The sequence below is a fragment of the Pseudopipra pipra genome, chromosome W, assembly GCF_036250125.1.
Source record: "Pseudopipra pipra isolate bDixPip1 chromosome W, bDixPip1.hap1, whole genome shotgun sequence".
Lineage (NCBI taxonomy): Eukaryota > Metazoa > Chordata > Aves > Passeriformes > Pipridae > Pseudopipra > Pseudopipra pipra.
Window position 1 is genome coordinate 40,246,595 of NC_087580.1, and position 27,637 is coordinate 40,274,231.

General features: G+C 54.2%; 4 protein-coding genes and 1 long non-coding RNA gene across 6 annotated transcripts in view; 4 read left to right on the forward strand and 1 right to left on the reverse strand.

Annotated features, from left to right (window-relative positions):
• LOC135405248 (zinc finger protein 271-like) overlaps positions 1-27,637 on the reverse strand; it is a 774,083-nt gene that overhangs the window by 422,808 nt on the left and 323,638 nt on the right. The gene's annotated exons all lie outside the window — the stretch shown is intronic.
• LOC135405359 (zinc finger protein 239-like) lies at positions 1,204-2,732 on the forward strand. Its single transcript, XM_064640046.1, has one exon. The coding sequence runs from the start codon at positions 1,338-1,340 to the stop codon at positions 2,403-2,405; it is 1,068 nt and encodes a 355-aa protein (XP_064496116.1). The 5' UTR covers positions 1,204-1,337; the 3' UTR covers positions 2,406-2,732.
• The window catches only part of LOC135405670 (uncharacterized), a 215,206-nt gene continuing 192,341 nt past the window's right edge, over positions 4,773-27,637 (forward strand). Inside the window, exon 1 of the long non-coding RNA XR_010425928.1 lies at positions 4,773-5,296. This is a non-coding gene — a long non-coding RNA (uncharacterized LOC135405670). The remainder of the gene's footprint in view (positions 5,297-27,637) is intronic.
• The window catches only part of LOC135405395 (zinc finger protein 239-like), a 669,637-nt gene continuing 664,900 nt past the window's right edge, over positions 22,901-27,637 (forward strand). For both annotated transcript variants that reach the window (XR_010425826.1, XM_064640087.1), the window contains exon 1: positions 22,901-23,025. Coding sequence is in view for 1 of the 2 variants with exons in the window: in XM_064640087.1 (XP_064496157.1) it covers positions 22,974-23,025 (52 nt within the window). In the remaining variant the exon portion in view is untranslated. The remainder of the gene's footprint in view (positions 23,026-27,637) is intronic.
• LOC135405574 (zinc finger protein 239-like) lies at positions 23,312-24,493 on the forward strand (the record flags this gene model as incomplete). The annotated part of the gene is made up of 1 exon (XM_064640281.1): positions 23,312-24,493. A coding segment is annotated over one exon (1,077 nt), but the record flags the coding sequence as incomplete, so codon positions are not given.

Below are 27,637 nucleotides of genomic sequence, written 5' to 3' on the forward strand. Positions count from 1 at the left end.
GCCCAGCCCTCACATCCCCCCAGCCAACACCGGCTGCCCGGGGGGCTTGGGAGGGACCCCCAGCCCGTGTGCCCCACACTCAGCTGGCAGAGAGAGAGCCAAGGGACCGGGTTACTTGCCTTTAACCCTGGAGAGTGGGGGAGGCTGGAGAGAGGAGGAAGCTGTGAGAGCCCTGAGAGCCTGGAGAGGGGGGAGCTCGGGCCTCCTGTGCCGAGCCAGCGGTCGGGGCTGTGCTGTTGGTGCCAAATTACCCCTGGTCAGGCTGAACCCAGAGCCCTCTCACGTGTCAGAGGGCCTGATCTGCTTCCTGCTCTCATTGCCCTGGGGCTGCCTCTGGTGTCCCGTGACCTATAGGGCTGTTTGGTTGCCTTGGGCACAGCCGGCCCTTGTGCAGGGCTGTGCCCTGGGTGGCACTTGAAGGTGGGCAGGAGGTATTTTTTGGGGGTGCCGGGCTGGGTTGGTGGCAGAGCCCCGGCGGTGGCTGGGGGGATGCGGGTCCCCCCCACGGTGGGGGTTGGTGTTTCTGGGTCAGGCCCCACCAGCTCCATTGTCAGCCCGGTGCCAGTGGGGGGGACACAGTGGGTTTGGGGCCCCCCGGGAGTGCCGGGGGTGGGTGTGGAGCCCGGGAGCTGCCGAGTGTGGAGGGCGGAGCGGGGCGATGCCGGAGCTGGGGGACCCCCGGCAGCCTGGAAAGGGGAGCACAGGGAAGGGAAAGCCCTGACAGTGGGGACCCCTGGGATCCCTGGGACAACAAAGTGGAGAACTTGGAGAGAGGGAATGTCTGGGAACTCGGCATCCCGAAGGCGAGAGTGAGAGGAGAAGCGACCCTTGGGTACCCCAACGCTCCCAGCATCCCTGAGTGGGACCCCCAGCATCTCAGAAAGGGAAGCTATTCCCAACTCCAGAAAGGACAGACCAGAGATGGATAAGTCCTGGGAGAATTTCTTTGGGTTAACCTTTGTATTTTGGAGTAATTTCTTAGCTGAACCTCAACTTTTTGCAGTTTGGGTGGATGAGGGTCTTCTTGCTATTTTTGAGAGGGTTTTTGCCTGAATCTCGGAGGTTTGGGTTTTTCTGGGCTGAATCTTGGTGTTTTTGGAGGTTTTTGTGGACACAGGATGCCTGGTGAGTTCTAGAGATGGACTTGGGCAGGAGGAACCCCCAAGCCAACGCACTCAGCCCTTGTTTTCCCCGCATCAGGATTTGTCCTTCCCAAAGCTTGGGCAGATGGAGGAGGAGGCTGCGAGGAAGAGGAAGATGCCTTGGGCCCCCCAGGCAGGTGAGGAGGAAGTCAGTGTCCCTTTGGGTGGGTGTTGTGCTGGCTCTGTCAGCCGAGCATGGCCCCGGCTGCAGGACAACCCCGCTGGCGCCGCCGTCCTGCCGGGGCCGGAGTTGGGGGGATGTCCTTGGCCTTCCCTGTGGGCCGGAGGCAAATCCCCTCCCTGTCCTTCTTACTTCCTGCCCCAGGCCCCGAGCTGAGGACGGAGAACCCGGAGGACAAATCTCCCCGTGAGACCCTGGTGGGAGAGGCCGTTTTGAAGGGCTGCACGGCGCAGGAAGGCAGCGGGGAGGAAAAGGGCCGGAGATCCCCCCGCAGGAGGGGCTCCAAAGCCAGCCCAGGGTGCTCTGAGGAGGAAAGAGCCAGCCTGTGCTGGGAAGGCGGCCGGAGCTTGAGGGGGAGCTCTGAGCCGGTGGTCCCTGAGCAGCCTCCCAGCAGTGAGAAGCCCTTCAAGTGTTTGGAATGTGGGAAGAGCTTCAGGAAGAGCGCCCACCTGATCCGACACCAGCACATCCACACTGGAGAACGTCCCTACACATGTGGGGAATGTGGGAAGAGCTTCAGTAACAGCTCCAACCTCCTCACTCACCAGCACATCCACACGGGGGAACAGCCATACACGTGTGGGGAATGTGGGAAGAGCTTCAACCAAAGCTCCAACCTGATCCGACACCAGGCCATCCACACTGGAGAACGGCCCTACACGTGTGGGCAATGTGGGAAGAGCTTCAGTGACAGCTCCACCCTCCGCTCCCACCAGCACATCCACACTGGGGAACGGCCCTACAAGTGCTTGCAATGTGGGAAGAGGTTTCAGCGCAGCTCAACTCTCCTCAGGCATGAGCAGACACACACGGATGAGAGGCCCTTCCGCTGCACCGACTGCGGGAAAGGCTTCAGCCGGAACTTCACCCTCATCACCCACCGGCGCATCCACACCGGGGAAAGGCCCTACAAGTGTGGGGAGTGTGGGAAGAGCTTCACCCACAACTCTAACTTGACCTCACACAAACAGACCCACGGTAAGAGAAGCCCTACCAGTGCCCCAACTGTGGGAAGAGCTTCAGCCGCTGCTTCCACCCTGAATGAACCCCCTGATGGTGAGGCAACCCCTGGAGTCCAGTGACCATCAGTCCATCCCTTTTGACCACAAAGGTCCAGTCCCCTTTCCCATGTGCAAGTTCTTCCAACAGAACCCTTCTTGGGGGGTGTGTGGAGATTCCTGCCTTGGCTGGGGACCCCCCAAGGTCAGTCCTGGAGGTTGAGAGCAGAGATCTCCCCATGAGCGTTGGTCTGGGGGAGTTCCATCCATCTCTAATTAAGAATTATTGCTTTTGTGCCAGCTTGAGTAGAATTGCTTCAACAATTGCTTTAGCATAGAACACTGTCCTATCTTATCCTGTACTCCTGGTAGTTTTAGTGTTTCTATTGTGCAGTAAATAATTGTGATGAAGATCTTTTGTCTGATCATTTGTAACCCTAAATAACTCATTTCTATCAATAGATCTGATTTGCCATCATTAAAACCTGGGGGACAAAAGTGGTTCAGTCACACCTCTCCAATTCCTCTAAACTGAAAGTGTTGGCATAATCCAAGGCTGAGATTGGATCCAGAAGCCCCCAGCACCCCACAGGAAGTTGGGAGCTCAGGGGGCCACCCTTTTATGCCAACCCCTCTGTGCCCAAAGACCCCCATGGGACCGTTGGACCCACCAAACCACCCCTCCTTTTCCACCCTTCTCCCTGTTCCTCCCACTTTCCCATTGTCCCCTCAGTCCCCAGTTTCCCCCATGAACAGTTTTGGGGTCCCAACCCCCACTTTTTACCTCCTTTCCTTTGGTTGTTGAAGGATAAACTGAGGCTGCACACACAGAGTTCCATTGTGGGACTTGTACACTGACACTGTCCCGTGTCCCCTTTTATTCCTCTTCTCTTGTGAGCAGAACCCCGTGTTTGTCTTTTAGTCCATTGGAATTCCCAGCATGGCCCCAAAGCAGTGCCCTGATCCCACACATTCCCCTCCCCTCATGTGCTGGCTGCGTTCAGCCACCAGAGAAAAACACAGGCTGGTCGTGCAGGTTGGTTCAAGTGCATTTCCACTTGGAGAAACAACCTTCTCTCTCTCCAAGCACTCAGCCAAGGTCCATCCTCCCTTTGCATTCCCATGAACTCAGTGCAGGTGCCGAGTGACTCCGCTTGGTCCCACCTCTGCCCCTGTTTTGTTTGGACACACAGAGTTCACGGCCAAGAGGGCCAGGACCCGGCTCCTTGTCTTGGGGCTTGTCCCATGTGCTTCCTGAGGACTCGGAATATTGAAACCAGACAGATTCTGAAACCCCTGCTCCTGATGCTGCCACAGTGCCCATACACTGGCACTGCAGGCATGGCCTGCACTGAATGGCAGCAGGAGCCGTGGCTGCGGCAGCTGCCGGGATTGCTGCAGAGATGATCCAAGCAATCAGCCCTCCACTGAGGATTTCTGCATTTCACGGTTTCCTTAATTCACTGTATCCTGCATCATCCTCCCAGCTTCTGCTTCCCTAGGAGCCCCAGTTTGGCTCTTCTGCCCATGGGAATTATTAATGATAAATGGAGGGTAGGTACGTTTTGATCTGTGATAACTCTGAAATAACAAGGATTACTTACAGGGGTGTTAAAGGTATTGTCAGTCACACAAATCACAACGTCAGGTGTGGCCAAGAAGGGATCTGAGTGACAAGGACACACTACGACTGAGTCATTAAGCCAGTCAGGAAGAGTTGGTAGATCCAGTGAATTCCAAGAACAGTGTCTTCCTGATGGGACATCCGGGCAGGGCTTGCTCTGCTCAGCATTCCCTGCCTCCTCCCAGGATTCTTGAGGGACAGCCTCTGCATCTGCAGGATCGGATTGCGGGCCGTGTCCACTCAGGATAAGGTTCCATCAGAGGGCTGGAAGCCAACAGGGTCCTGTGGGAGACAGAACACAAGCACAGCCCTTCCCCACACTGAACACGATAAGATCTTGTCATTAGGTGTCTTCTTGTGGGTTTTTATTCAGTACTCGTTGATCTAAATTCAAAAAACTGAAGGTAAATACAGCTCTGTCTACTTGGGGTGTCACATTCTTCCTTTTCTGTTTTAAAAGTATGGTTTTTAATACAGAGCACACATTTCTTGCACCTGGGATAGGCACAAGTGATAAGATCACATTTATTTCTTTTTGGTTTTCTGTCTTCTTTTATTTTCTCTTTTTTCTTTTTAGTTTTTTTCTTTTTCTTCTCTCTTTTTTTCTTCTTTTTTTCTTTTTTTTCATTTTTTTCTTTTTTTCTTTTTTCTTTCTTTTTTCCTCCTTTTTCTCTCGTTTTCCTTTTTTCTCTTTTCCTTTTTTTCCTTTCTTATTTCTCTTTTTTCTCCTTTTTCTCATTTTTATTCCCTTTTTTTCTTTATTTTTTTCTTTTTTTTTTCCCTTTTTTTTATTTTACATTGTTTTCTATCAGTTGTATTTTCAAGGAAGATTTAAACACATATCAAAACAATCTCCATGTACCTATCTTATGACAACAGATAATCCAAAGCAGTGCCCTGATCCCACACATTCCCCTCCCCTCATGTGCTGGCTGTGTTCAGCCACCAGAGAAAAACACAGGCTACCACGCAGAGCGTTCCAAGTGGTTTCCACTTTGGCAAACAGCACTCTCTGGATGGAAAACACCAGTCAAAGCCAAAACACTCCTTGTTGATCCTGATTAACTGAATGCAGCTGCTGCTGCCTTAACTTGTTCTCACAAAACTTCTCAGGGTTTCTTTGCTTCCAGGAGGCCCCACATGTCCCAATGGACCCTTGATTCCATGGGGTTCCAAACTGTCTCAGGAATACTTTGGTTCCATGAGGCCCTGCATATCCTGATGGCCCCTGGGTTCCATGAGGATGCACAGTCTCAGAATTCCTTGGCTTCAGTGAGGCTTTGTAGTGTCCCAATGGCCCCTTGACTCCAGGAGTTTCCATAGTGTCCCAATGGCCCCTTGGTTCCATGAGGTTCCAATTTGTCCATGGGTTCCCTTGGCTCCATAGGGCCCTGTAGTGCCAAACTGGCCCCTGGATTCCATGAGTTTCCACAGTGTCCTTGGGTCCATAGGGCCTTCAGTGTCACAATGCCTCTTTGATTTGCAGTGTCCCAGGGTTTCCTTGTTTCCATGAGGCACTGCAGTGATACAACGCCCCCCTGGTTCCATGAGGTTCCAAAATGTTTCAGGGTTCCTTTTGTTCTCCAAGGCCTCAGATGTTAAATGGTCCCCTGGTTCCACAAGATTTCACAGTGTCCCTTTGTTCCTTTCTTTCCATGAGGCCCTGCAGTGCCACAGTGGCCCCTTGATTCCATGAGGTTGCACAGTGTCATCACAGAGCTGAGCCCCCCCAGATGGAAGTTTGGGGGAGATTAGGAGGAACTGAGACAAAAAGGACTGGATATTTGGGGAAGGAAAGAGGGGCTTATCCAACAGAGGGGAACGATTTTTATGAGGTAAAACCAGGTTCAGTTAAGGCTGAGGGTGCTGAAACACTGACTGTGCAAACACTCCTGATGAACTTTTACACTGTTTCTGACCTCAAGCCCCAATCCAAAAGTGCTGCCGCACCCACTGAAAGGAATCCACTTCTCTAATCGCAACCTCAACCTGACCTCAAAGGCAAAGCCCAAACCCAGAACTCCAGACTCTTATTTGTCCTCTAATGCCCTCCCCAATCCCAAACCTGCATTGTTGGTATGAAAAGCCAAGCTTTAATCCTAACCCAGCCCAAAACCCTAATCATGAACCAGACACTGCCAGCAGAAAAACAAACCTCCCAAAGTTCTGCCTAATCCCCACCCTGAGCTCTAAACCCCAAGCCCTGACCATTCAGCACCCCCACAGCCCTTTGGAGCAGGGCAAGGACCTGGAAGGCTCAGAGCAGGCCCAGGGGGTTGGCAGAGGAATGGGAGGTGACCTGGATCTGCTCAGCTCTGCAGTGACCCCAGGAGAAGGGCCTGGGCTCTGGGAGGGATGTCCTGTGGCACCGGGGCTCAGGATCCAAGTTCAGAAGGCCAAGTGCACATGGCAACAGCCAGAGCTGGTGCAGAGACATCAGGGAGGGTCTAGAAATGCTGCTGGGAGGGGGGTGGGAAAGCAGGAGGGGTGTGTGCAGCCTGCAAGGCCAGAGCAGCAGCAGGGCCAGGGCAGGACAGCCTGCAGGAGAGATGGCCAAGGGCTCTGGCAGGGCTGCAAGGCCCAAAGGCACCCAGGCCTTTGTCCCCTTGCCTCTGGCAGCTGCCTCTGCCACTCAGGCCACCACAAGCAACTTGCCTGGCAGGTTCTGCCCTTGGTTTCTGCCTCGCCCCTCCCTCAGGAGCCTGGCAGGGGTTGCCCAGTTTTGGGCCTTTGTTGTTCCTCCCCCTCCCATCCCAGTGCCCCCCAAACAGCCCTGAGCCAGCCGGGAGGGACAGGATCTGCTGGGCCAGGGCCTGGGGCTCAGGCCTTGGCCTTTGTGCTCCACAAAACCAAGGCAGGCTTTGCTCAGCATTGCAGGGGCCTGCCCAGAGCCTTTGTCTGCCTGCACTCCTGGCCTCCAAGGAGCTGCTCCAAGGAGTCCCTGGGGAGGCTTTGTCAGTGCCTGCCCTCAGTGGGGCCCAGCAATGCTTCAAGGCACTTGGAGTTTGGCTTCTGACTTCTTCAGCAGCTGCTTCAATCTTCTCTCAGTACCTCAGGACCATGGACTGGGCTGCAAACACACCGTGGGGCTCATTAAAATCCAGAAATCCCTCAGGATCTCTTTGTCTTCCTTTAATTGTCTTCAAGGCCATTTCAAAACAATTCTTCAAAGTTTGTACTTTTTTTTTTTAGTTCAATTATGGATATTTTTTAAATCAGGGAGGAGGTGATAGAGGTGTTCTCCAAGTGATCTTGATGCTGAGTGTCTCCTCAGGAGATCCAGACTGACCCTGGATGATCAACCTTGCTCCTCACCCCCCAGCCTCACCAGTTCTGACATGGCCCATCTTGGACTGACAGATGATGCAACTCCAAACACACTGTGGGACCCATTAAAACACTGAAAAACAAATTATTTTTCTTCCTTTTATTGTCTTCAAGACTTAAACAGCTAATTGGAGTTGTTTTGTAGTTTAGCTAAGCAAGAAGATTTTAAAGCGGAAGTCACTAAAAATAATTTTTTTGATGAAAGGGAATGATTTACACAGAGCCTTGGGATGCAAGACGGTCAGAGCACAAAGGATTTGGATCCAAAGATAAGGGGGCAAAAGAGATTAGTAGCACTTAATCATTGACCAATTGAACAGTTATCAACTGGTTCAATAGCATTTGCTACAATTTTAACAGTGACTGAATTACAGATTCACAATAACAACATTCATCATCATCATGGCTGGGCTTCGCGAACGAAGATTTGGGAAGGCTCTATCCACATTTGTTACAGGCATGCTGGTGGCTAATGAAGCCAATACGAGACAGACATAACGGATTGCGAAAGGCACAGCAGAAGGACTCCTTAGATGGTATATTCTGCAAGGCACGGTTCTTTCTGCGTTGTCTTTTCTCCTCAGGGGTGATCTTGCGTGCGTTCTCAAAAGCATCAGCAGCGTTATAGATGGTGTGTCTCCAGGCCTCCCGATTGGAGGCCAGAGTAGACCAGTTATGGTGATCAATATGGCCAAGGCTGAGATGTTGTTTCAGGGAGTCCTTGTATCTTTTCTTCGGGGCTTCTCTCATGCGGCAGCCAGTGGCAAGTTCACCATAGAGCACGATCTTAGGGAGGTGGTAATCCTTCATTCTGGAGACGTGCCCTGCCCATCGCAGCTGTGTTCTCAGCAACATGGCCTCAATACTTGTGATAGCTGCTTGCTCTAGAACAGATGTGTTGGTCACGTAGTCTGACCAGTGGATGTTTAGAATTGTGCGGAGGCAGCGTTGATGGAAGCGTTCTAAGAGACGCAGGTGGTGGTGGTAGATGACCCATGATTCGGAACCATATAAGAGAGTCGACAACACTATGGCTTTGTAAACACTGATCTTGGTACTTTTCTTCAAGTGTTTATTACGCCATACTCTTTTGTGGAGTTTTCCAAAAGCACTATATGCCTTTGCTAATCTGTTGTCTATCTCTCCGTCGATCTTACCATCCAAGGAGATGAGGCTGCCTAGGTAATTAAACTGCTGGACTGATTTGAGCTCTGATTCGCCAATGGCGATATGGGGATGATGGAAGACTTCCTGAGGTGCTGGTTGATAGAGAACTTCTGTCTTCTTTAAGCTGACTTCCAGCCCAAAGAGCTCAGCAGCGTCTGCAAAGCAGGATGCTAAAAGCTGCAGAGCTGCTTCTGTGTGTGCAACAAGGGCGGCGTCATCAGCATAAAGCAGCTCCTGGACAATATGGTTTAAGGTCTTGGTGTGGGCCTTCAGTCGCCTTAGGTTGAAAAGGCTTCCATCAGTACAGTATCGAATGTAGATACCATCCTGATCCTCGAGGTCTGCCGTGGCCCTTTGGAGCATCATGCTGAAAAAGACTGTATCCCAGTTCACAGAATCACAGAATTAATTAGGTTGGAAAAGATCTCTGAAATGATCAAGTCCAACTTATAACCCAACACCACCATGTCAACCAGACCATGGCATCAAGTGCCACATCCAGTTGTTTCTTAAACACCTCCAAGGACCCCCTCCCTGGGCAGTCCATTCCCATGTCTAATCACGCTTTCAGTGAAGAAAGGCTTCCTCATGTCCACCTGAAATCTCCCCTGGTGCAGCTTAAGACTGTGTCCTGTTGTCCTGTCACTTGTTGCCTGGGAGAAGAGGCTGACCCCCACTGGCTACAACCTCCTTTAAGGTGGTTGTAGAGAGTGACAAGGTCTCCCCTGAGCCTCCTTTTCTGCAGCTTAAACCCCCCCAGCTCCCTCAGCCGCTCCTCACAGGACATGCACTGCAGATCCTTCACCAGCTCTGTTGCCCTTCTCTGGACCTGCTGCAGCACCTCAATGTCCTTCCTAAACTGAGGGCTCCAGAACTGGCCGCAGAACTTGACGTGTGGCCTCCCCAGTGCTGAGTCCAGGGGGACAGTCACTGTTGTGAGAACGCTTTTGTTCCACGTTTTCACGGCGTTTGTGACAGATCAGATCAAGTGACCTTACGGGGATGGTTCTACCCCTGGCACAGGCCGTGCAAGCCCAGCAGTTGTTACAGGGGACGTGCTGAGGGAGAAAAGCGCCTCCGTGTGCGGAACAGCCGCGCTCCCGAGCGGCCCCGAAGGCCCCCGGCACCCGCTGCCAGGCAGCGCCGGGGGCGGGAGCTCCGGGATCGCCGCCGGGAGAGCGCGTCCTGCTCCCTGCGGCCCTTCCTGCCGGGCCGGAGCCGGCCGGGGGTGCCGGGCCGCCGCTGCCGGGGCCGGGAGCGACCGCGAGGCACCGCCGCCCGAGCCGCTCCTCGGGCGAGGCGAAGCCGAAGCGCCCCCGCCCCGGCTCCCCGCCCGCAGCGGGACGGTGAGTGCCCGCCCGGGGCACCCGCCGGGGCCGCCCCGCCTGGGCCCTGCGCGGCCCGGCCCCGCCTCGGGAGGGGCGGGAGCGGCGGGGGGGCCGCGGGACGGGCCCTGTGCACGGGCTGTGTCCGTGTGTGGGGACACGGCTGGGCGGGGGCACCGCGGGGTGTCCCTGGGCCATGGGCGTGTGTCACAGAACCGCGGGATGGGGCGAGTGGGAAGGGACCTTGAAGATCATCCAGTTCCAACCCCCCAACACCTGCAGTGGAAGGCTCGGAGCCTCGTTCCCCCTGGCCTTGAACACTGTCCTTCAGTGTGCAGGGATACATGGCTGTGTTTTGGTGCAGCGTTTGTACAGGTGTGTATATGCACACATGTATTTCAGTGTGAAGCTGTGCAAGAGCCTCCCTAGGCACTGCCCTGTACCTTTGGACGTGTGTACACCTGTGCCCGTGGTTGTTTCCCGTGTGTAGAAGCTCATCCCATAAGCAGTTGCACACAATGTCATGTAAGGCAGGGCTCTGCTGACATCCTCCTGGGTAGTTTCAGTATTGCCATCTGAGGACTTCCCTTCTCTGATTTCACGAGCTAACTCCTGCAGTGCCAAGTTGTGGCAAGGCAGGGGCAGGAGCAAGAAAACCAGTCTCTCTGTCCAATACAGAAGGTGGGAGGGTGGGAGGGCAATTCCCTCTTGGGATGGATTCTTCTGACGAAGAGTGTTCTGTCTCTTTTGGACTGTAGGGTTGCTGTAGGGTTGCTGCCAAAGGTGTGTGCAGACGGACAGATAAACAAGGTCAAGATGACCAAGTATGAAATGATGAGGAAACACACGGCAGAACACTTTACAACTGTTGTAATCTTGGCCTGCCTGAAAAGAAGATGAAGAAAAAGTTTTAAGATTTGTCCTGTAATTTCATAGTCTTTTTTTTGACTTTAAAGTTTTTGAAGAAAACTAGGATGTTTTTGCAGCTCCTTCTGTTGTAAACTAATTTTAAAAGGTGAAAAAAGAACACAGAGGTCTTGAGTATTTGTCTCAGTAGTTAACAAAGTCCAGTGAAAGGTCAGTAATGGTTGGGATATTTCATTTTTTCATGGCTAGGCTTCGCGAACGAAGATTTGGGAAGGCTCTATCCACATTTCTTACAGGCACGTTGGTGACTTATGAGGCCAATACGAGACAGACATATCCGATTGCAAAAGGCACAGTAGAAAGACTCTTTAGATGGTATATTCTGCAGAACATAGTTCTTTCTGCATTGCCTTTTTTCCTCGAGGGTGATCCTGCGTGTGTTCTCAAAGGAGACAGCTGCGTTATAGACGGTGTTTCTCCAGACCTCCCGATTGGAGGCCAGAGTAGACCAGTTATGGTGATCAATATGGCCAAGGCTGAGATGTTGTTTCAGGGAGTCCTTGTATCTTTTCTTCGGGGCTCCTCTCTTGCGGCAGCCGGTGGCAAGTTCACCATAAAGCAGGATCTTAGGGAGGCGGAAAAACGAGAAGATGCAAAAAAAGAGCTCGAGAGTCAGAGACACATCCTCATAGAGGTACAGGCAATGCTCTAACTTTATTCCAAAAATACACACATTATCAAGGGTCCTACAGGGTTCACATGCTCTATTCTAACTTTCTATTGGTTACATTTACTTTCACACACTATATCTATAACTTCATTGGCTCTACTAGCCAGGGCACATTTCCAGGTCCCCCCATCTTCTGGTTTCTCACACCCTGGATAACAACCTCCTTCCTTGTTTTCCTCTATGCAGCTTTCTGATATCTGCTGCTCAAGGACACACATCTGCTGCTGGAGAACACAGGTCCCTGCTGTCCGGCACACAGGCCGGATTTGTGCAAGCAGGCCTGATGCAGTATATGTCCTGCATCATCTAAGATTTTCTCAACAAGGCGGTGGTTGGTCCTTCATCCTTGAGACGTGCACTGCCCATTGCAGCTGTGTTCTCAGCAACATGGCTTCTATACTTGTGACTGCTGCTTGTTCTAGAACAGATGTATTGGTCACATAATCTGACCAGTGGATGTTTAGGATTGTTCAGAGGCAGCGTTGATGGAAGCGTTCTAGGAGACGCAGGTGGTGGCGGTAGATGACCCATGATTCAGAACCATACAAGAGAGTAGACAGCACTATGGCTTTGTAAACACTGATCTTGGTACTTTTCTTCAAGTGTTTATTACGCCATACTCTTTTGTGGAGTTTTCCAAAAGCACTATATGCCTTTGCTAACCTGTTGTCTATCTCTCCGTCAATCTTACCATCCAAGGAGATGAGGCTGCCTAGGTAATTAGGCATTATCACTGGAACCCGACAACAAAAATTTCTGTGGAAAATCACAATTTTCCTCCCAGAAGATTTTTCTACCCAGTGAAGAGACTCTCTGAGTAAAATACCTAATTAATATTTGTCAGTGCAACCTACACAAGCCTACACATGGGTCTCTTGTGTTTGCCACTGGGTGGTGTGGGGAGAGAAGTGGTCACAGTGTTTTTCCCAGTCCCTTATTTTACTGGTAGAGAATCTGTATGGCTTTTTAGCACTATTAAACCCAAATATAACTCCAGGTATGTTTGATTAGAACAATGAATAAACTCTCTGATTGAAAATCAGAATTAGTGTTCCCATTGTTGCCAGTAAACACTTTGATGGATGGCTTGAGCTCCAAAATACATCTGAGATACTGTTGTTGATACTTAAATTTGTCATTTTGGCAATATCAGCTGAAGACCAGGAAACTTTGTTCTCCTCACCACAACCAACTCCCATATTAGTCTATTAGATTTTTATGCTGATTTTGCCAGTTCAAGTTAATGTCTGTTTTCTAATGTTGCAGCAAATCCAAAGACAATTTAGATATGCCAGCAGGTTGTCTTCTCCCAAGAGCTTGTTCAATCCCACTGGATTTTTGGGATTCATAAAAGTGTCATTTAAACAGCTGTTTGGATTGGCAACACCAGGAAATTTTAGGATTTTTTCCAAAACACATCTGCTGAATGCAGTTTGATCCTTTTCTAGTAGTTTGTAATTGCATTGTCTGAAAATTTGACTGCAAGCCAGCAGGTTAACTGAAAAGCAGAGTTTCAGGTTTATTTTAGGTATGTGATGACTTTGGCAACCAGTGATGAGTTGTGCCAACATGGTCCCAACTGCCCTCAGAATGCTCCCAGTCACTCCCAGTATGACCCAGCCACCTTCACTGTGGGCCCAGTTGCTCCCAATATGATCCCAGTTGTGCCCAGCATGGTCTCAGTTGCTCCCACTTCCTCCCAGTGTGATCCCAGTTGCTCACAGTTGTCCCCAGCAGGGTCCCAGTACCTCCCAGTTCCTCCCAGTGTGATCCCAGTTGCTCCCAGTTGTCCCTAGCAGGGTCCCAGTAGCTCCCAGTATGATCCTGGTCTGATCCTAGTATGGTCCCAGTATGATCCCTGTACGATTGCAGTTGCCCCCTGCATGGTCCCAGTTTCTCCCAGTTGCCTCCAGCATAGATCCAGTCAATCCAAGTATGATCCCAGTCTTCCCCCAGCATGGTCCCAGTCAATCCCAGTTGCCCCATTGTAGATCCAGTCACTCCCAGTTGCTCCCAGTTGCCCCCAGCATGGTGCAAGTCACTCCCAGTGTGGTCCCAGTCACCCCCAGTATGGTTGCAGACACTCCCAGTATATCCCAGTTGCCCTCAGCATGCTCATAGTCACACCCAGTTACTTCCACTTGCCCCAAGATGGTTCCAGTTTCCATCAGTGTGATCCTGGTCACTCCCACTCACTCCCAGTTTATGCCAGTTGCCTCCAGCATGCACCCTGTCACTCCCAGTTACTCCCAGTTGCTTCCAGCAGGATCCCAGTTGCTCCAAGGATGTTCCCGGTTGGCTTCCAGCCTGGCCCCACTGGCTCCCAGTTCCCCCCTGCGTAGTTCCAGTCACTCCCAGTTTGATCCTGGTCCCTTACAGTCACTCCCACTATAATTCCAGTATGGTGCTGGTCACTCCCACTATGATCCCAGTCACTGCCAGTCACTCCCAATAGGATCCCAGTTGCCCCCAAGGTGGTCCCAGTTGCTCCCAGCCACCCCCAGGATGGTTCCTTTCACTCTCAGGGACTCCCAGTCTGAGTCCAGTATGGCCCCAGTCACTCCCACTCACTCCTTGGAGGAGGCCATTTGCCCCTTGCATGGTCCCAGTATGATCCCAGTATTATCTCAGTATGATCCCAGTATGAGTCCAGTCATCCCCAGTATGATCCCAGTAACTTCCAGACACTTCCAGTACTAATCCAGTTTGATCCCACTCATCCCCAGTATGGCTGCAGTCCCTCTCACACACTCCCAGTAGTATTGTAGTCACTCCCAGTAAGACCCCAACAGGACCCCAGTAGGGGCACAGCTGTTCCCAGTATGATCCCAGTTGCCCCCAGCATGGTTTCAGTTGCTCCCATTCACCCTTACTATGGTTTCAGTCACTCCCGGTATAATCCCAGTCACTCCCAGCCACTCCTTGTATATCCCAGTTAACCTCAGCATGCTCCCAGTCACTCCCAGTATGTTCCCAGTCAGTCCCAGTGTGATTCCAGTCACTCCTGGTCTCTCCTAGTATATCCCGGTTGCCCCCAGTATGGTCCCACTCACTCCCAGTTGCTCCCAGTAGCTTCCAGCATGATCCCAGTTGCTCACAGCCACTCCCAGTCACCCCCAATGGGGTCCTAGTGCCTCCCAGTATGATCCCAGTCAATTCCAGCATGATCCCACTTGCTCCCAGTATATCCCAGTTGCGCCAACATGGTCCCAACTGCGCTCAGAATGCTCCCAGTCACTCCCAGTATGACCCCAGCCACCTTCACTGTGGGCCCAGTTGATCCCAATATGATCCCAGTTGTGCCCAGCATGGTCCCAGTTGCTCCCACTTCCTCCCAGTGGAATCCTAGTAGTTTCCAGCTGCCCCTAGCATAAAACCAATTGCTCCCAGTATGATCCTAGTCTGATCCAGTATGATCCCAGTACAATCACAGTTGCCACCAGTATGATACCAGTGACTTCCCGACACTTCCAGTATGAAGCCAGTTTGATCCCACTCATCCCCAGTATGGCTGCAGTCCCTCTCACACACTCCCAGTATTATTGCAGTCACTCCCAGTATGACCCCAGCATGACCCCAGCAAGGGCCCGGTTGCTCCCAGTATGATCCCAGTAGCCCCCAGTGTGGTTCCAGTTGCTCCCAGTCACCCCTACTGTGGTTCCAGTCACTCCCAGTATATCCCAGTTGCCTCCAACGTGCTGCCAGGTGCTCCCAGTATGATCCCCGTTGCCCCAGTTCTGGTCCCACTGGATCCAGTCCAGGTCTCGGTGTATCCCGGTGTTCCCCCTGTCCCCCCACCCCGGTGTCACCCCCTTTTCTCTCCCCACAGAGCTCCTGAGCTGGCGGCAGCCGCAGCCCCTCCCCAGGGCCTTGGGCACAGACTGGACCCCCCCCCTGTCCCCTTGAGGATTTTGGGGGGTTGTGTGTCCCCCCCTCCCCTGCTGCCACTCTGCCTCTGCCCGGCTGCTCCCAGTGATCCCAGTAAAGCTTCCCAGTTCTCCCCAGTCCTGGTTATTGGGGGGCAATGGGGAGAGGCTTTGGGGGATCCTGAGGAGTGGAGCCAAGTTGGGGGGGGCAAAACTAGCCCCGAGATGGATCAGGAATGGGGACTCCCTTTGTTCCCCCTGTGTCAACCCCCTCTGGGAGGGTCTTGGTGAGGCACCTGCCCCTTAAAAGGCACCCAGCTCACCCCAAAAGGTGCTGAGACCCCCCTAAATCTTCCCACACGCCCCAGAGAACCCCCCAAACATACTCAGAGCCCACCCAGGATCCCACCTAAACCCTTTTTTTTTGGGATGCTGGGACCCCAAACTGAGTTGGAGGGAGCTGGGGATTGGGGGATGATGTGGAAGATGTGAGAGGAGGGGAAAAATGGGGGTTGGGACCCCCAGAGTAATGGGGGGGTGGGGTGGGGATTGAGAGGACCATGGAAAAGTGGGAGGAACAGGGAGAAGGGTGGAAAAGGGGAGAGGTGTGGTGGGTCAGATGGTCCTATGGGGGTCTTTGGGCACAGGGGGTTGGCAAAGGGGGATGGCCCCCTGAGCTCCCAACTTCCTGTGGGGTGCTGGGGTCTGCTGGATCCAATCTCAGCCTTGGGTTATGCCAACAGTTTCAGTTTAGAGGAATTACAGAGGTGTGACTGAACCACTTTTGTCCCCCAGGTTTTAATGATGGCAAATCAGATCTCTTGATAGAAAGGAATTATTTAGGGTTACAAATGATCAGACAAAAGATCTTCATCACAATTATTTACTGCACAATAGAAACACTAAAACTACCAGGAGTACAGGATAAGATAGGACAGTGCTCTACACTAAAGCAATTGTTGAAGCAATTCTACTCAAGCTGACACAAAAGCAATAATTCTTAATTAGAGATGGATGGAACTCTCCCAGACCAACGCTGGTGGGGAGATCTCTGCTCTCAACCTCCAGCAGTGACCTTGGGGGGTCCCCACCCAAGGCAGGAATCTCCACACACCCCCCAGGAAGGGTTCTGTTGGAAGAAGCTGCCCCTGGGAAAGGGGACTGGCCCTTTCTGGTAGAAACCTCAGTTCGCTCAAGTGCAAAGGGCCGATATGGAACCCCCCCGTCCCCCCCCAAAAAAAGGACAAGACAACTGGGGAAGGAAAGAGGGGCTTGGCTAACAGAGATCAAAGATTTCATGAGGTAAAACCAGGTTCAGTTCAGGCTGAGGGCGCTGCGGCCCCGCCCGTGTAAACATTCCTGACGGGAGCGCGGCGGGCGGAGGGCGGGCGGAGGGCGGGGCCGCGCCCTGATTGGCTGCGGCGGGGGTCAGTAAAAGCGTTGCGCGCCGAAAGCGCCGTATTGGCTGCCGGGAAACCAAGATGGCGGAAGGTAGGGCTTAGCTGTCAGAGGTGGCGGGGCCTGCTGGAGAGCGGGGCTCTGGGGATCCCCTCGGGGGCTGCGGGGGGCGCGGCTGTGGGTGGAAAGGCTGGAGGGCTCCGCAGGGTTTAGCCGAGGGGTTCGGGGGTTCCCGAGGGGCAGAGCGCGGGGCCTGGAAGCCGCGCGGGGGGGGGGCTTTGTCAACGCCCTGGCTGCACTGCGCAGGCGCGCCGGCGGAGTACTCAGGAGGGAACTGCAACTCCCATGAGGCCCCGCGCGACCCGCCATTACTTTTTCCGCCACAGCGCTCCTGCCGGCTCGGCGAACCGACCCCAGGGAAAGGGGATCCCAGAGACCCCCCCCGAACCCCAGAGACCCCCAACACTCAGCACACAGAGACCCCAAAGGGGGGGGAGTGGGGGTCCCCTACAGCCCAGCAGTGTGTTCCGGGGGTACCCAGCCCCCAGGGGCGGGGTCCTAGGGATGCCCCCCAAAGTCTGGGGGGGAGATGTACCACATCCAGGCAAGGGGATCCCAGTGCCCCCAGTATAGGCCACTGACCTCTCAGTGACCTTCAGTACAGCCCAGTAACCCCCTCAGTGACTACCCAGTGTGTCCCAGTGACCTCCCACTGCCCCCAGTATGGCCCAGTGATTCTCCAGTGAGCACCCAGTAACCCCCAATATGGCCCAGTAACCTGCCAGTGTCACCTCGTGTGTCCTGATAATCCCCCAGTAACTTCCCAGTCCCTCCCAGTGCCCTTCCAGTGTCCCTTAGTAACCCCCCAGTCCCTCCCAGTGCCCCCTGGTTCCCCCCAGTGTGTCCCAGTATCCCCCAGTAATTCCCCCAAAGCCCCCCAACTGTCCCCAACGTGTCTCCAGATGCTCTTGGCCTTTCTCTGAGCGTGTGGAGGGGGCATTTTTGGGGTCAGGGGGTCCAGGGGGGCTCCTGGGGTGAGATGGAGGGTTGGGGACATCAGGGATGGGGTTTGGGTACAGTGGGGAGAGTGAGGAGGGGTTTGTGGACAGTGGAATTGGGGGTGTCAAGAGGGGAACTGGAGTGATCCAGAGGCCCTGGGGACATTGGATACACCAGGGGACATTGGTAACACCAGGGGAGTTCCGGGGTCTTAGGGGAGGAAATTAAGGACACCAAGAAGGTCTTGGGGACACCAGGGGGGTCTCAGGACTCACCTGAGTGTGGTGCTGCCCCTCCTATTTACCCGCAGACATCATTAACCCCACCCAAATGTCTCCCAACCCCCATTTTCCCTTTAATTGCCTCCCCCTACAAATCCCTTTGCCCTCTCAACACCCCTTTTAACTCCCCTAAATGCACCCAAAGCCCCCCAAAACACCTCAAATCACCATCCAACCCCTCCCCCCGATCCCCCCAAATCTCCCCCAGCCCCCCCTGAAATGCCTCCAACCCCCCCTAAAGATGGATCACCCGGCACCCTGGGACAGGAACAGACTGGCCTGTACTGGGGGCACTGGGCTGTACTGGGAGGGCACTGGGGGGGGCTCAGATGTCCCACAACAACATGGCCCAGCTCCAGGAGAGATCTGGAGAGCAGTGAGGAGGTACTGGTCTGTCCTGGTCTTTCCTGGTTTGTCCTGCTCTGTCCTGGTCTGTCCTGGTTTGTACCTCCAATCCCCAAAGCCCCTCCCCAGCTCCCCCAGGACATTCCCGCACCCCAAAGCCCCTCAGGCCCCCCCTGGTCCTGCTGCCCCTTGAGCATCTGCAGCTGCTGCAGAACCAGGCATTTTATCAGCAAATGTGCAGGTGACACCAAGCTGGGGGGTGTGTTGATGTGCTGGAAAGCAGGAGGGCTCTGCAGAGGGACCTGGCCAAGCTGGATCCATGGGCTGATTGCAAGGGGATGAGGTTCCAGCAGGCCAAGGGCCGGGTCCTGCCCTTTGGCCACAAGAAGCCCCGTCAGCCCCCCAGGCTGGGGCCAGAGTGTCTGGAGAGCAGGCAGGCAGAAAGGGAGCTGGGAGTGTGGATGGACAGGAAGCTGAAGAGGAGGCAGAGTGTGGCCAGGTGGCCAAGAGGGCCAATGGCTGGTGTCCTGTGTGAGGAAGAGTGTGTCAGCAGGAGCAGGGAAGTGATTGTTGGGCTGGAGTGAGCACTGGTGAGGCCACCCCTGGAGTGCTGTGTCCAGCTCTGGGCCCCTGAGTTGAGGAAGGCCCTGGAGGGGCTGGAGCAGGTGCAGAGAAGAGCAGCGAGGCTGGGGAAGGGAGTGGAGCACAAGTGGTGTGAGGAGAGGCTGAGGGAGCTGGGGGTGTTGAGGCTGGAGAAGAGGAGGCTCAGGGGAGACCTCCTGACTGTCTGCAAGTCCCTGCCAGGAGGTTGTAGCCAGGTGGGGGTGGGGCTGTTCTGCCAGGAAGCAGCAGTAGGACAAGAGGGCTGGGTCTTGAGCTGTGCCAGGGGAGGTTTAGGTTGGATATTAGGAAGCAATTTTTTGTCTAGAGAGTAATCAGGCCTTGGAATGGGCTGGGCAGGGAGGGGGTGGAGTCAGCATCCCTGGAGGTGTTGAAGGTGAGAGTGGATGTGGCATCAGTGCCATGGTCTGGGAAGTACAGCGGGATTGGATCAAGGGTTGGACTTGATGATCTCGGAGGTTTTTTCCAACCCAGCTGATTCTGTGATTCTCTGATTCCCATTCCTATGGCAGCACATGCTTGAGGCTCTATCCCCAGGGTGATAGAGATGTCTGTCCATATCTATCTCCAAGGTTAGTGTGTAAATGTGTGGTGTTAGAAAAGCAGGCTGAGTTCTGGGCTGGTTGTAGAAGGAGAAGGAAGCCCAGAGGCCAGTGCAAGCAGGCAGCCCTGAGCTTGCACCTGATGTCCCCTCCCTGCAGGTTCCTGTCCTTGAGCCCAGGCCCTGAGGTGAGGCTGAGAAGTGGCGCGGAAGTGAGCCCAGTGGTGAGGAAGAAGTGAAGCTGTGAATGCCCATCCCTGAGCAGGTGCTGTGTCCATCCCCTGTGTGCCAGGTGAGCTGGGGCTTTGCTGCAGAGCTGCGGGCGCTGATTTGAGCGTCTCCAAGTGCTGAGATGGTGGGCACCCAGGAACACAAACTGTGCCTGGCCACAGAGCCTGCAAGGAGGAGCAGAGACAGCCGTGGCAGTGTGGGGGGCCAGGTTGTCCCTGTGCCTTCCCCTGCAGGCCCTGGCTGTCCCTGCTGGGCCCCTGTCCATCCCCATCAGGTCCCTGCCCGTCCCCCCGGGCTGAGCTCCCCTCAGGAAGTGCCGTGGAGCTGAAGCTGCTGCCATCTCCCCCTGCAGCCGCTGCCCCAGGCAAGGGAGCAGCAAAGGCAGGGCCAGGAGCAGAGGCAGCAGCAGGGGAGCCCTGGGGGGGCCGGGAAGCTCTTGTGTGGGTCAGGAAAGAGGCGCTGGGCACGAGGCCGGGGCTGTGCTGAGCAGGCCCAGCCCTCACATCCCCCCAGCCAACGCCGGCTGCCCGGGGGGCTTGGGAGGGACCCCCAGCCTGTGTGCCCCACACTGAGCTGGCAGAGAGAGAGCCAAGAGACAGGGGCAGGGCCACGGGTGAGGGACAGGCAGAGCCATTGCAGGGCCACGGTGAGGGCACAGCCTGTGGCAGCAGAGCTGCCCAGGGCTGGGGGCAGCCGAGGGTGTTGGGACCAGGCAGTGCTGGGGCCGAGCAGAGCACGAGGCCTTTTGCATACCTTTAGAGCAGCCTCCCACTTGCCAGCCCCGCCCTGGTGGGGTGACACTGTCCCCTCCCTACAGGACACTCCCCCAAACCTCTTTGGGGGGCCCTTTTGTGTCTATTCCTGGTTGCTGATTCCTGCTGGGGACCTGAGGGAGCCTCTACAGTCCCATGCATGGGGCACCATCTCCTCTCCAGAGCTTGACTCACTGCAGACTTTGCAGGGAAGTCTGTGCTGGCAACTGCATCCTGAGCCCAAGGGCAGTTTCTATGCCCGAGTGCTGATCCATCCTGGGGACCCAAGGGATCCTCTGCCATTCCATCCATGCAGCAGGAGTCACCCTCCTGCCCTTGACTCCCTGCAGAGGAACAAGTGCCATCTCTCTGTTTGGGAGAAGCCAGATGCTGCCCCTGGGCCATCAGAAGTGGTGCTGAAGCCTCTTTCATCCCAGCCCCGGGTGCAGTTTTCTCATCCCCTCACTGAGTGCCTGGTCCCCCAACCGGCACTGACCAACCAGGGCGTTTGGCACACTTGGTTTGGTGGCTTGGAGAAACAGCCCCAGGCTGGCAGGGGGCCAGATAACCTCGAGGAACAGCCCTGGCGAGGTGCCCTCACTGTCAGGGGACCAGGGGATCGCTGCTCCATGGAACCAGCTGGAGCTCTGGGTGAACCTGAGCTGAAGGGCCTGTGACCTGTGGATGAGTCCAGGATGGTGCAGAGACCCCCCTGCAGCCCGGGAGGAGCCCACGCTGGAGCAGGGGATGCCCAAAGGAGGTTGAGAGCCCATGGGAAGCCCCTGCAGAGCCATGGGAGCAAAGTCCTGGTTTCCAGGGCTGCCCCCCCGCCCCAGTTTATTGGGTTTAGGTGCAAACTGCAGCAGGGCCGTCCCTTGGCAGCAGCCGGTGCCGTGACACTGGCTCGGAGATGTGCCAGCCCAGGAGGGACTGAGGGCAGGGGGGTTCGTAGGGACCACCCAGGGCCCCTCGCTGCCCACTGGTGGAGAAAAGAAGACAATGCCAGGAGGAAGGAACTGGCTGGCCCAGAGGCACAGGAGGGAAGTCAGGCACTCTGAGCCATACCTGGGGGAAGGAATTGCAGCAGGGGGAGATTGGCACCACCGACTTCTTGAGCACCTCCTCAGCAGGGCCCCCAGACTGTGATGGAGGGAAGAACTGCAGCTGTGACTGATGGGCACAGGGAGGAGAGAGACAGTCAGCAAAGGGGGCTGGGAGCAGGAAGGGATAAAGAGAGAGGTGTCACCTGAGAAGGTGACGGGATAAAGAACTTGTGTTGAGGTTTCTTAGTCAGTTGGAGCAATTTTGTGGCACTGCTCGGCTCCGCGGGGCTGGGGAGGTGGCAGCGGGACACCCTAACCCACAGCCCCCAAGGACCCCCAGAAACATTCAGAGCCCACCCAGGACCCCACCCAGCCCCTTTTCTGGGGGGACTTCTCTGGGCACTGGTGGTGCTGGGAGCCCCCCCGGCTGCGGGCGAGAAGCTCTCGGGTGAGTGGGGGGTGGGAAGGGGGAGGTCGGTGGGAAAAGGGGGGTCAGAGGAGATGAAATGGGTGATGGGAACCCAAACTCAGTGGGAGGGAAGTGGGAACCCCCTAAAAGTGGAGAGGAGAGGGGCTCTGAGGTTTGGGGGATAATGGGAAATGGGTGGGAGAGGTCAGAAGGGTGGGGGAAGCAGAATGTGGGACCCTGAACCTGAGCATGAGGGGGTGGGGATTGGGGGGATGATGTGGGAGAGAGAGGAAAAAAGTGGGGGTTGGGACCCCAAAAGTGATCCTGGGCAGGCTGGAAATTGAGGGGACCATGGAAAAGTGGAAGGAACAGGGAGAAGGGTGGAAAAGGGGAGGTGGTCTGGACAGTCTGACAGTCCGATGGGAGTCTTTGGGCACAGGGGATTGGCAAAGGGGGGTCCCCCTCTGAGCTCCCAGCTTTCTCTGGGGTACTGGCGCTGCTGGATCCAATGTTCTCAGGGCACAGACTCTTTGGGCCAAAGAGTCCTAAAACACTTGGCACAGACTACATTTTACCACCATCTGTTCTCCAACTACTCTGCTGGTTCAGAGTGGCACAGTAGGACAGTGGTGACCCCTGGGATCCCTGGGACAACAAAGTGGAAACCCTGGAGAGGGGGAATGTCTGGGAACACAGCACCTTGAAGGTGAGAGTCACAGGAGAAGGGACCATTGGGACCCTCAACACTCCCAGCATCCCTAAGTGGGACCCCCAGCATCCCAGACAGGGGAGACCCTCTGAACCCCAGAGGGGAGAGACAAGAGAGGGGGAACTTCTGGGTAAGATTTTTTGGGCTGAATCTTGATATTTTGGAGTATTTTTTTTCTGAATCTCAACTTTTTGCAGTTTGAGGGGGGTTCATCTCTAGATTTCTGAGGGGTTTTTTGCCTGAATCTCAGTTGTTTTGGTTTTTCTGGGCTAAATCTTGGTGTTTTTGGAGGTTTTTATGGACACAGGGTGCCTGATGAGTTCTAGAGGTGGACTTGGGCAGGAGGAACCCCCAAGCCAATGCGCTCAGCCCTTGTTTTCCCCCCATCAGGATTTGTCCTTCCCAAAGCTTGGGCGGATGGAGGAGGAGGCTGCGAGGAAGAGGAAGATGCCTTGGTCCCCCCAGGCAGGTGAGGAGGAAGTCAGTGTCCCTTTGGGCGGGTGTTGTGCTGGCTCTGTCAGCCGAGCATGGCCCCGGCTGCAGGACAACCCCGCTGGCGCCGCCGTCCTGCCGGGGCCGGAGTTGGGGGGATGTCCTTGGCCTTCCCTGTGGGCTGGAGGCAAATCCCCTGCCTGTCCTTCTTGCTTCCTGCCCCAGGCCCCGAGCTGAGGACGGAGAGCCCGGAGGACAAATCCCCCCGTGAGACCCTGGTGGGAGAGGCCGTTTTGAAGGGCTCCAAGGCACAGGAAGGCAGCGGGGAGGAAAAGGGCCGGAGATCCCCCCGCAGGAGGGTCTCCAAAGCCATCCCAGGGTGTTCTGAGGAGGAAAGACCCAGCCTGTGCCAGGAAGGTGGCCGGAGCTTGAGGCAGAGCTCTGACCTGGTGGTCCCTGAGCAGCCTCCCAGCAGGGAGAAACCCTTCAGGTGCTTGGAATGTGGGAAGAGCTTCAGCCGGAGCACCACCCTCCTCAGCCACCAGCACATCCACACTGGGGAACGACCCTACACGTGTGGGGAATGTGGAAAGAGCTTCAGACGAAGCTCCACCCTCCGGAAACACCAGCAGATCCACACTGGGGAACGGCCCTACATGTGTGGGGAATGTGGGAAGAGCTTCAGGGACAGCTCCAACCTCCTCACCCACAAGCGCATCCATACTGGGGAACGGCCCTACACATGTAGGGAATGTGGGAAGAGCTTCAACTGCAGCTCCCACCTACGCAACCACCATCGTATCCACACCGGGGAATGGCCCTACGCGTGTCAGGAGTGTGGGAAGAGCATCAGTGACATCTCCACCCTTCACAGTCACCAGGGCATCCACACTGGGGAACGACCCTACACGTGTGGGGAGTGTGAAAAGAGCTTCAGGACGAGCTCCAGCCTCCTTGCCCACCAGCGCATCCACACTGGGGAACGGCCCTACAAGTGTGGAGAATGTGGGAAGAGGTTTCAGACCAGCTCACATCTCCTCCAGCACCAGTGGACACACACGGATGAGAGGCCCTTCCACTGCACCGACTGCGGGAAGGGCTTCAACCAGAATGGCAACCTCATCACCCACAAACTCATCCACACCGGGGAACGGCCCTACAAGTGCTTGCAATGTGGGAAGAGGTTTCAGACCAGCTCACATCTCCTCAGGCATGAGCAGACGCACACGGATGAGAGGCCCTTCCGCTGCACCGACTGCGGGAAGGGCTTCAAGCAGAATGGCAACCTCGTCACCCATCAGCGCATCCACACCGGGGACAGGCCCTACAAGTGTGGGGAGTGTGGGAAGGGCTTTGCCCAGAGCTCTGCCTTGACAAGACACCAACGGACCCACCGGTAAGAGAAGTGCTACGAGTGCCCCGACTGCGGGAAAAGCTTTGACTGCTGCTGCAACTCCATCAGCCATTGAAGGACCTCCATTGGGTGATCCGCAGGGACCCACGTTGGACACAGACCTGTTAACCCACGTTCCAGGTGATCCATGCTGGGCATACACCTGGTGACCTCTGTGTCCTGCCCCTGTCCCAACCCCCCTGACAGTGAGGGTGACCCAGGGTCTTGTTAACTGATCCCTTGGGGAAGATTAGAGTTAGTTTATCTATATATCTATCTATATATGTAGGGTTCAGTTTAGATCAATTTTGTTTCCCTGTAAAGTAGGTTTGGGGCAGTTTTGGCTCCTGTCTATAGTGATAAAAAACCATAAAAATAACACTTCCTTTCTCTGGCTCCTAGCCCAGCCTGTCCCCTCCAGGGGTGGGTGCTCCTCCCCTTCCCCGGGTGGTTCCTTTGCCCACAGGCAGCAAAGCCTCCACTGCTTCTGCAACTGGAGAGTGTTGGAGCTGTGGACCATTAACATTCCAGTCTCTCCCAGCTCTGCACCCCAAAAGTCGAGTGGGATCAATGTGTCCCCTCAAAGTGGCTCAATCCCGTAGCAGTTCATATTCCAGGAAGAATGTCAAAGGGCATCCTGGGACTCATAGTCCTTCTGTCTCTGTCACACATGCACAGTAAAGTGCTCAGATGGGAGTGCTTGAGGAGGTCCCATGTCACGGTTTAAAGTGTCTATATAAGCTTGTGTTGATCTTAATAAAGCCAATTGGGTTACTGCACCCCCGTGTCGACTGGGTTTGTGCAAGACAAATGCTCTAAATGGCTGCCTGAATCGGAACATTCAACAGGCGTCGGTAACCAGAGGCCAAAGGCCTTGGGACGTCTTGCCATAGCATCCATCCTGATGGAATTCCAAGGAAAAAGGAAGAGCTCTTCAACAAATCATGCGCATCAGTCACCTCTGCAAAGACAGGACAAAAAGAGAAAGAGGACGAAAAAGGACAAAAGAAGAAAAGTCCAGCTTCAGCAAACAAGAGGTAACCTATTAGCATGGGAGGGATGTATTCCCACAAGGGGAGGTGTTCCCCAGAAACTAAAGCAAAAGCTGAAGCTATCAGCCAATTCTTAAAAACGCTGGACAAAGACGTAGCAGAAAATAAACTGTTGATGCTCTTAAGATGGAGCACCACAAATGGACTGGGACTTCCATTGATGCCTTATGACCCTTTTAGTTTCTTATTTTTCTAATTTTATTAGCTTTATAAGTAATTATAAGTAGTAGAAGTAGATTTTAGAAGTAGCTCTATTATATCCCTCACCCTTTGGCACAATAGTTTACACATTCCCTACCCCATCACCCCATTCCATGTTCCCCATATCAATCCTACCCCTGTATTCCAGTAGAAAATGTTTAGTCTTTTGTCAAGGCAAGGCCTATGCTGTTTAGAGAACACTCATATCTTAGCCTGAACCACAGAACATGGTCAGAAACTAGATGACCATGTACCCTTTGTGCTTTGAAGAAAATGAAGATAATGAAGAAAAGCCCCCAGACTCAATTCCCAGGGGGTGGGCCAGGGGGTGGACCAGGGGAAAAGTTACAGGATGGACAAAACTTGGATTGGTTGGGCAGTATTATAAATTGTAACACCTGAACACGGCCTGCGCGCGTGTCCTGTGATCTTTATGCGTAGGCACAAATTAAACCCTTTTCTTATCTCATCCTCAATTAACTGCTCCGGAGTTGTTTTCCTCAGCACCCTTAGGCATCAGCTGGTGGTCCGTATGGGAAAATCAGAGACCTCAGGCTACTCCAGATTGGAAACTTTCATCCTGCAGGAATTCTTCAGCAGCCGGCATTTTTGGAGAATTCCCGCAGTGATCTAGGGAAGCCCCAGCTCCACAGAACCAAGCAAGGAGCACAGAGGTGAGTTAAGAAAAGGGTGACTAAGGAAAATTTTTTTTTTATTTGTTAGGAGCTGCGGAAGAGTTTTTGTGTTTCCCGGGAGATAGGGAACACGGTGGAACTGGAAAGGCTTGGACTTGGGCCCAAGAGTCAATTTCCAGTAGGCGAAAAGGGTTTTGCTGAGTGCAGGTCAGAACGGATTTGTGTCAGCCTAGGGCTGGATTTCCTTTCGGTCGGAGGGGGACACCCTTCCAGAGTGCTCTGTTGCTGCAAGGAGCTGGGGGGCCTCTGTAGCTAAGTGGTTAAAGTAACAACTTTGGAACCCTAGAGCTTCAGGTTTGAGTCTCGCAGTGAAAAGTTTTTCTGTGTCTATTAATCAGTATGGGCAGTACACAGTCCAGGGGGAAAGTTGCAGAGGACTCCCCTTTAGTCCTAATTTTACACCACTGGGACAATCTAACTAAACCTGAAACACCTTTAAAGAAGCAAGAACTGTGTTGGTTATCTATGAATGTGTGGCCTTCATATGGGAACCAAAGGAGGGTAGTGTGGCCAAAACTTGGAACGTTCGAATTAGATACTGTAATGCAACTTATTATGATGCTACGTAGAGAGGAAAAATGGGAAGAAATCCGGTATGCAGAATTGTTTCTATTTCTTTTAACACGACCTGAGTGGAAAAAGCGGTACAAGAGAGCCCCGATAGGGAAAAAGAAGCTCAAGAAAGTGGTGGGAGTGAGTCCCACTGGCGTAGACGATAGAACAGAGGCTGTCCGTTTGGCCGGAGCGGGCACAGCAGCACAGATAAGATCTATAAGGTCGGCTTTTGTTGGAACTGCTTTCGGCGCGGCAGAGCCAGGCGGGGGTAATACAGATGCTGCAGGGCTGGCTAGCTCAGAAGTAATGTCTAGTTTGATCGCAACAGGGATAACAGCAGGAGCGACTCCTGGCCCCACAGGGGCAATGGAAGCGGGACCCTCCCCGCCTGTTCCAGTGACTGTGGGGAGAGCAGCCTGTTCCCTTGCAGCTGACGGCAGCTTTGCCAGAGCAGACAGGGTTGTCATGGTAACAGCAGAAGGGAGCACAGGCATAGCAGAGCAAGCGAGAACTAAAGTTGTTCTACCAGTGACGTGACAAGAACTGTGAGGTCTAAAAAGTCAGCTTTTACTAGAGTTGCTTTTGGTGTGGTGCCACCCGAAAAAGTTACTACAGATGCAACATCTGTTGTAGAGGCAAGGGAGACTTTAGAAATCGCGGCGAGAAATGCGCCAAGACCGGCCAGTGTAGTGACGGCGACTGGCGTAGGGGTCGCTGGCTCTGACGGTGGCAGTGAAGTGAAAGTGTCGGCCC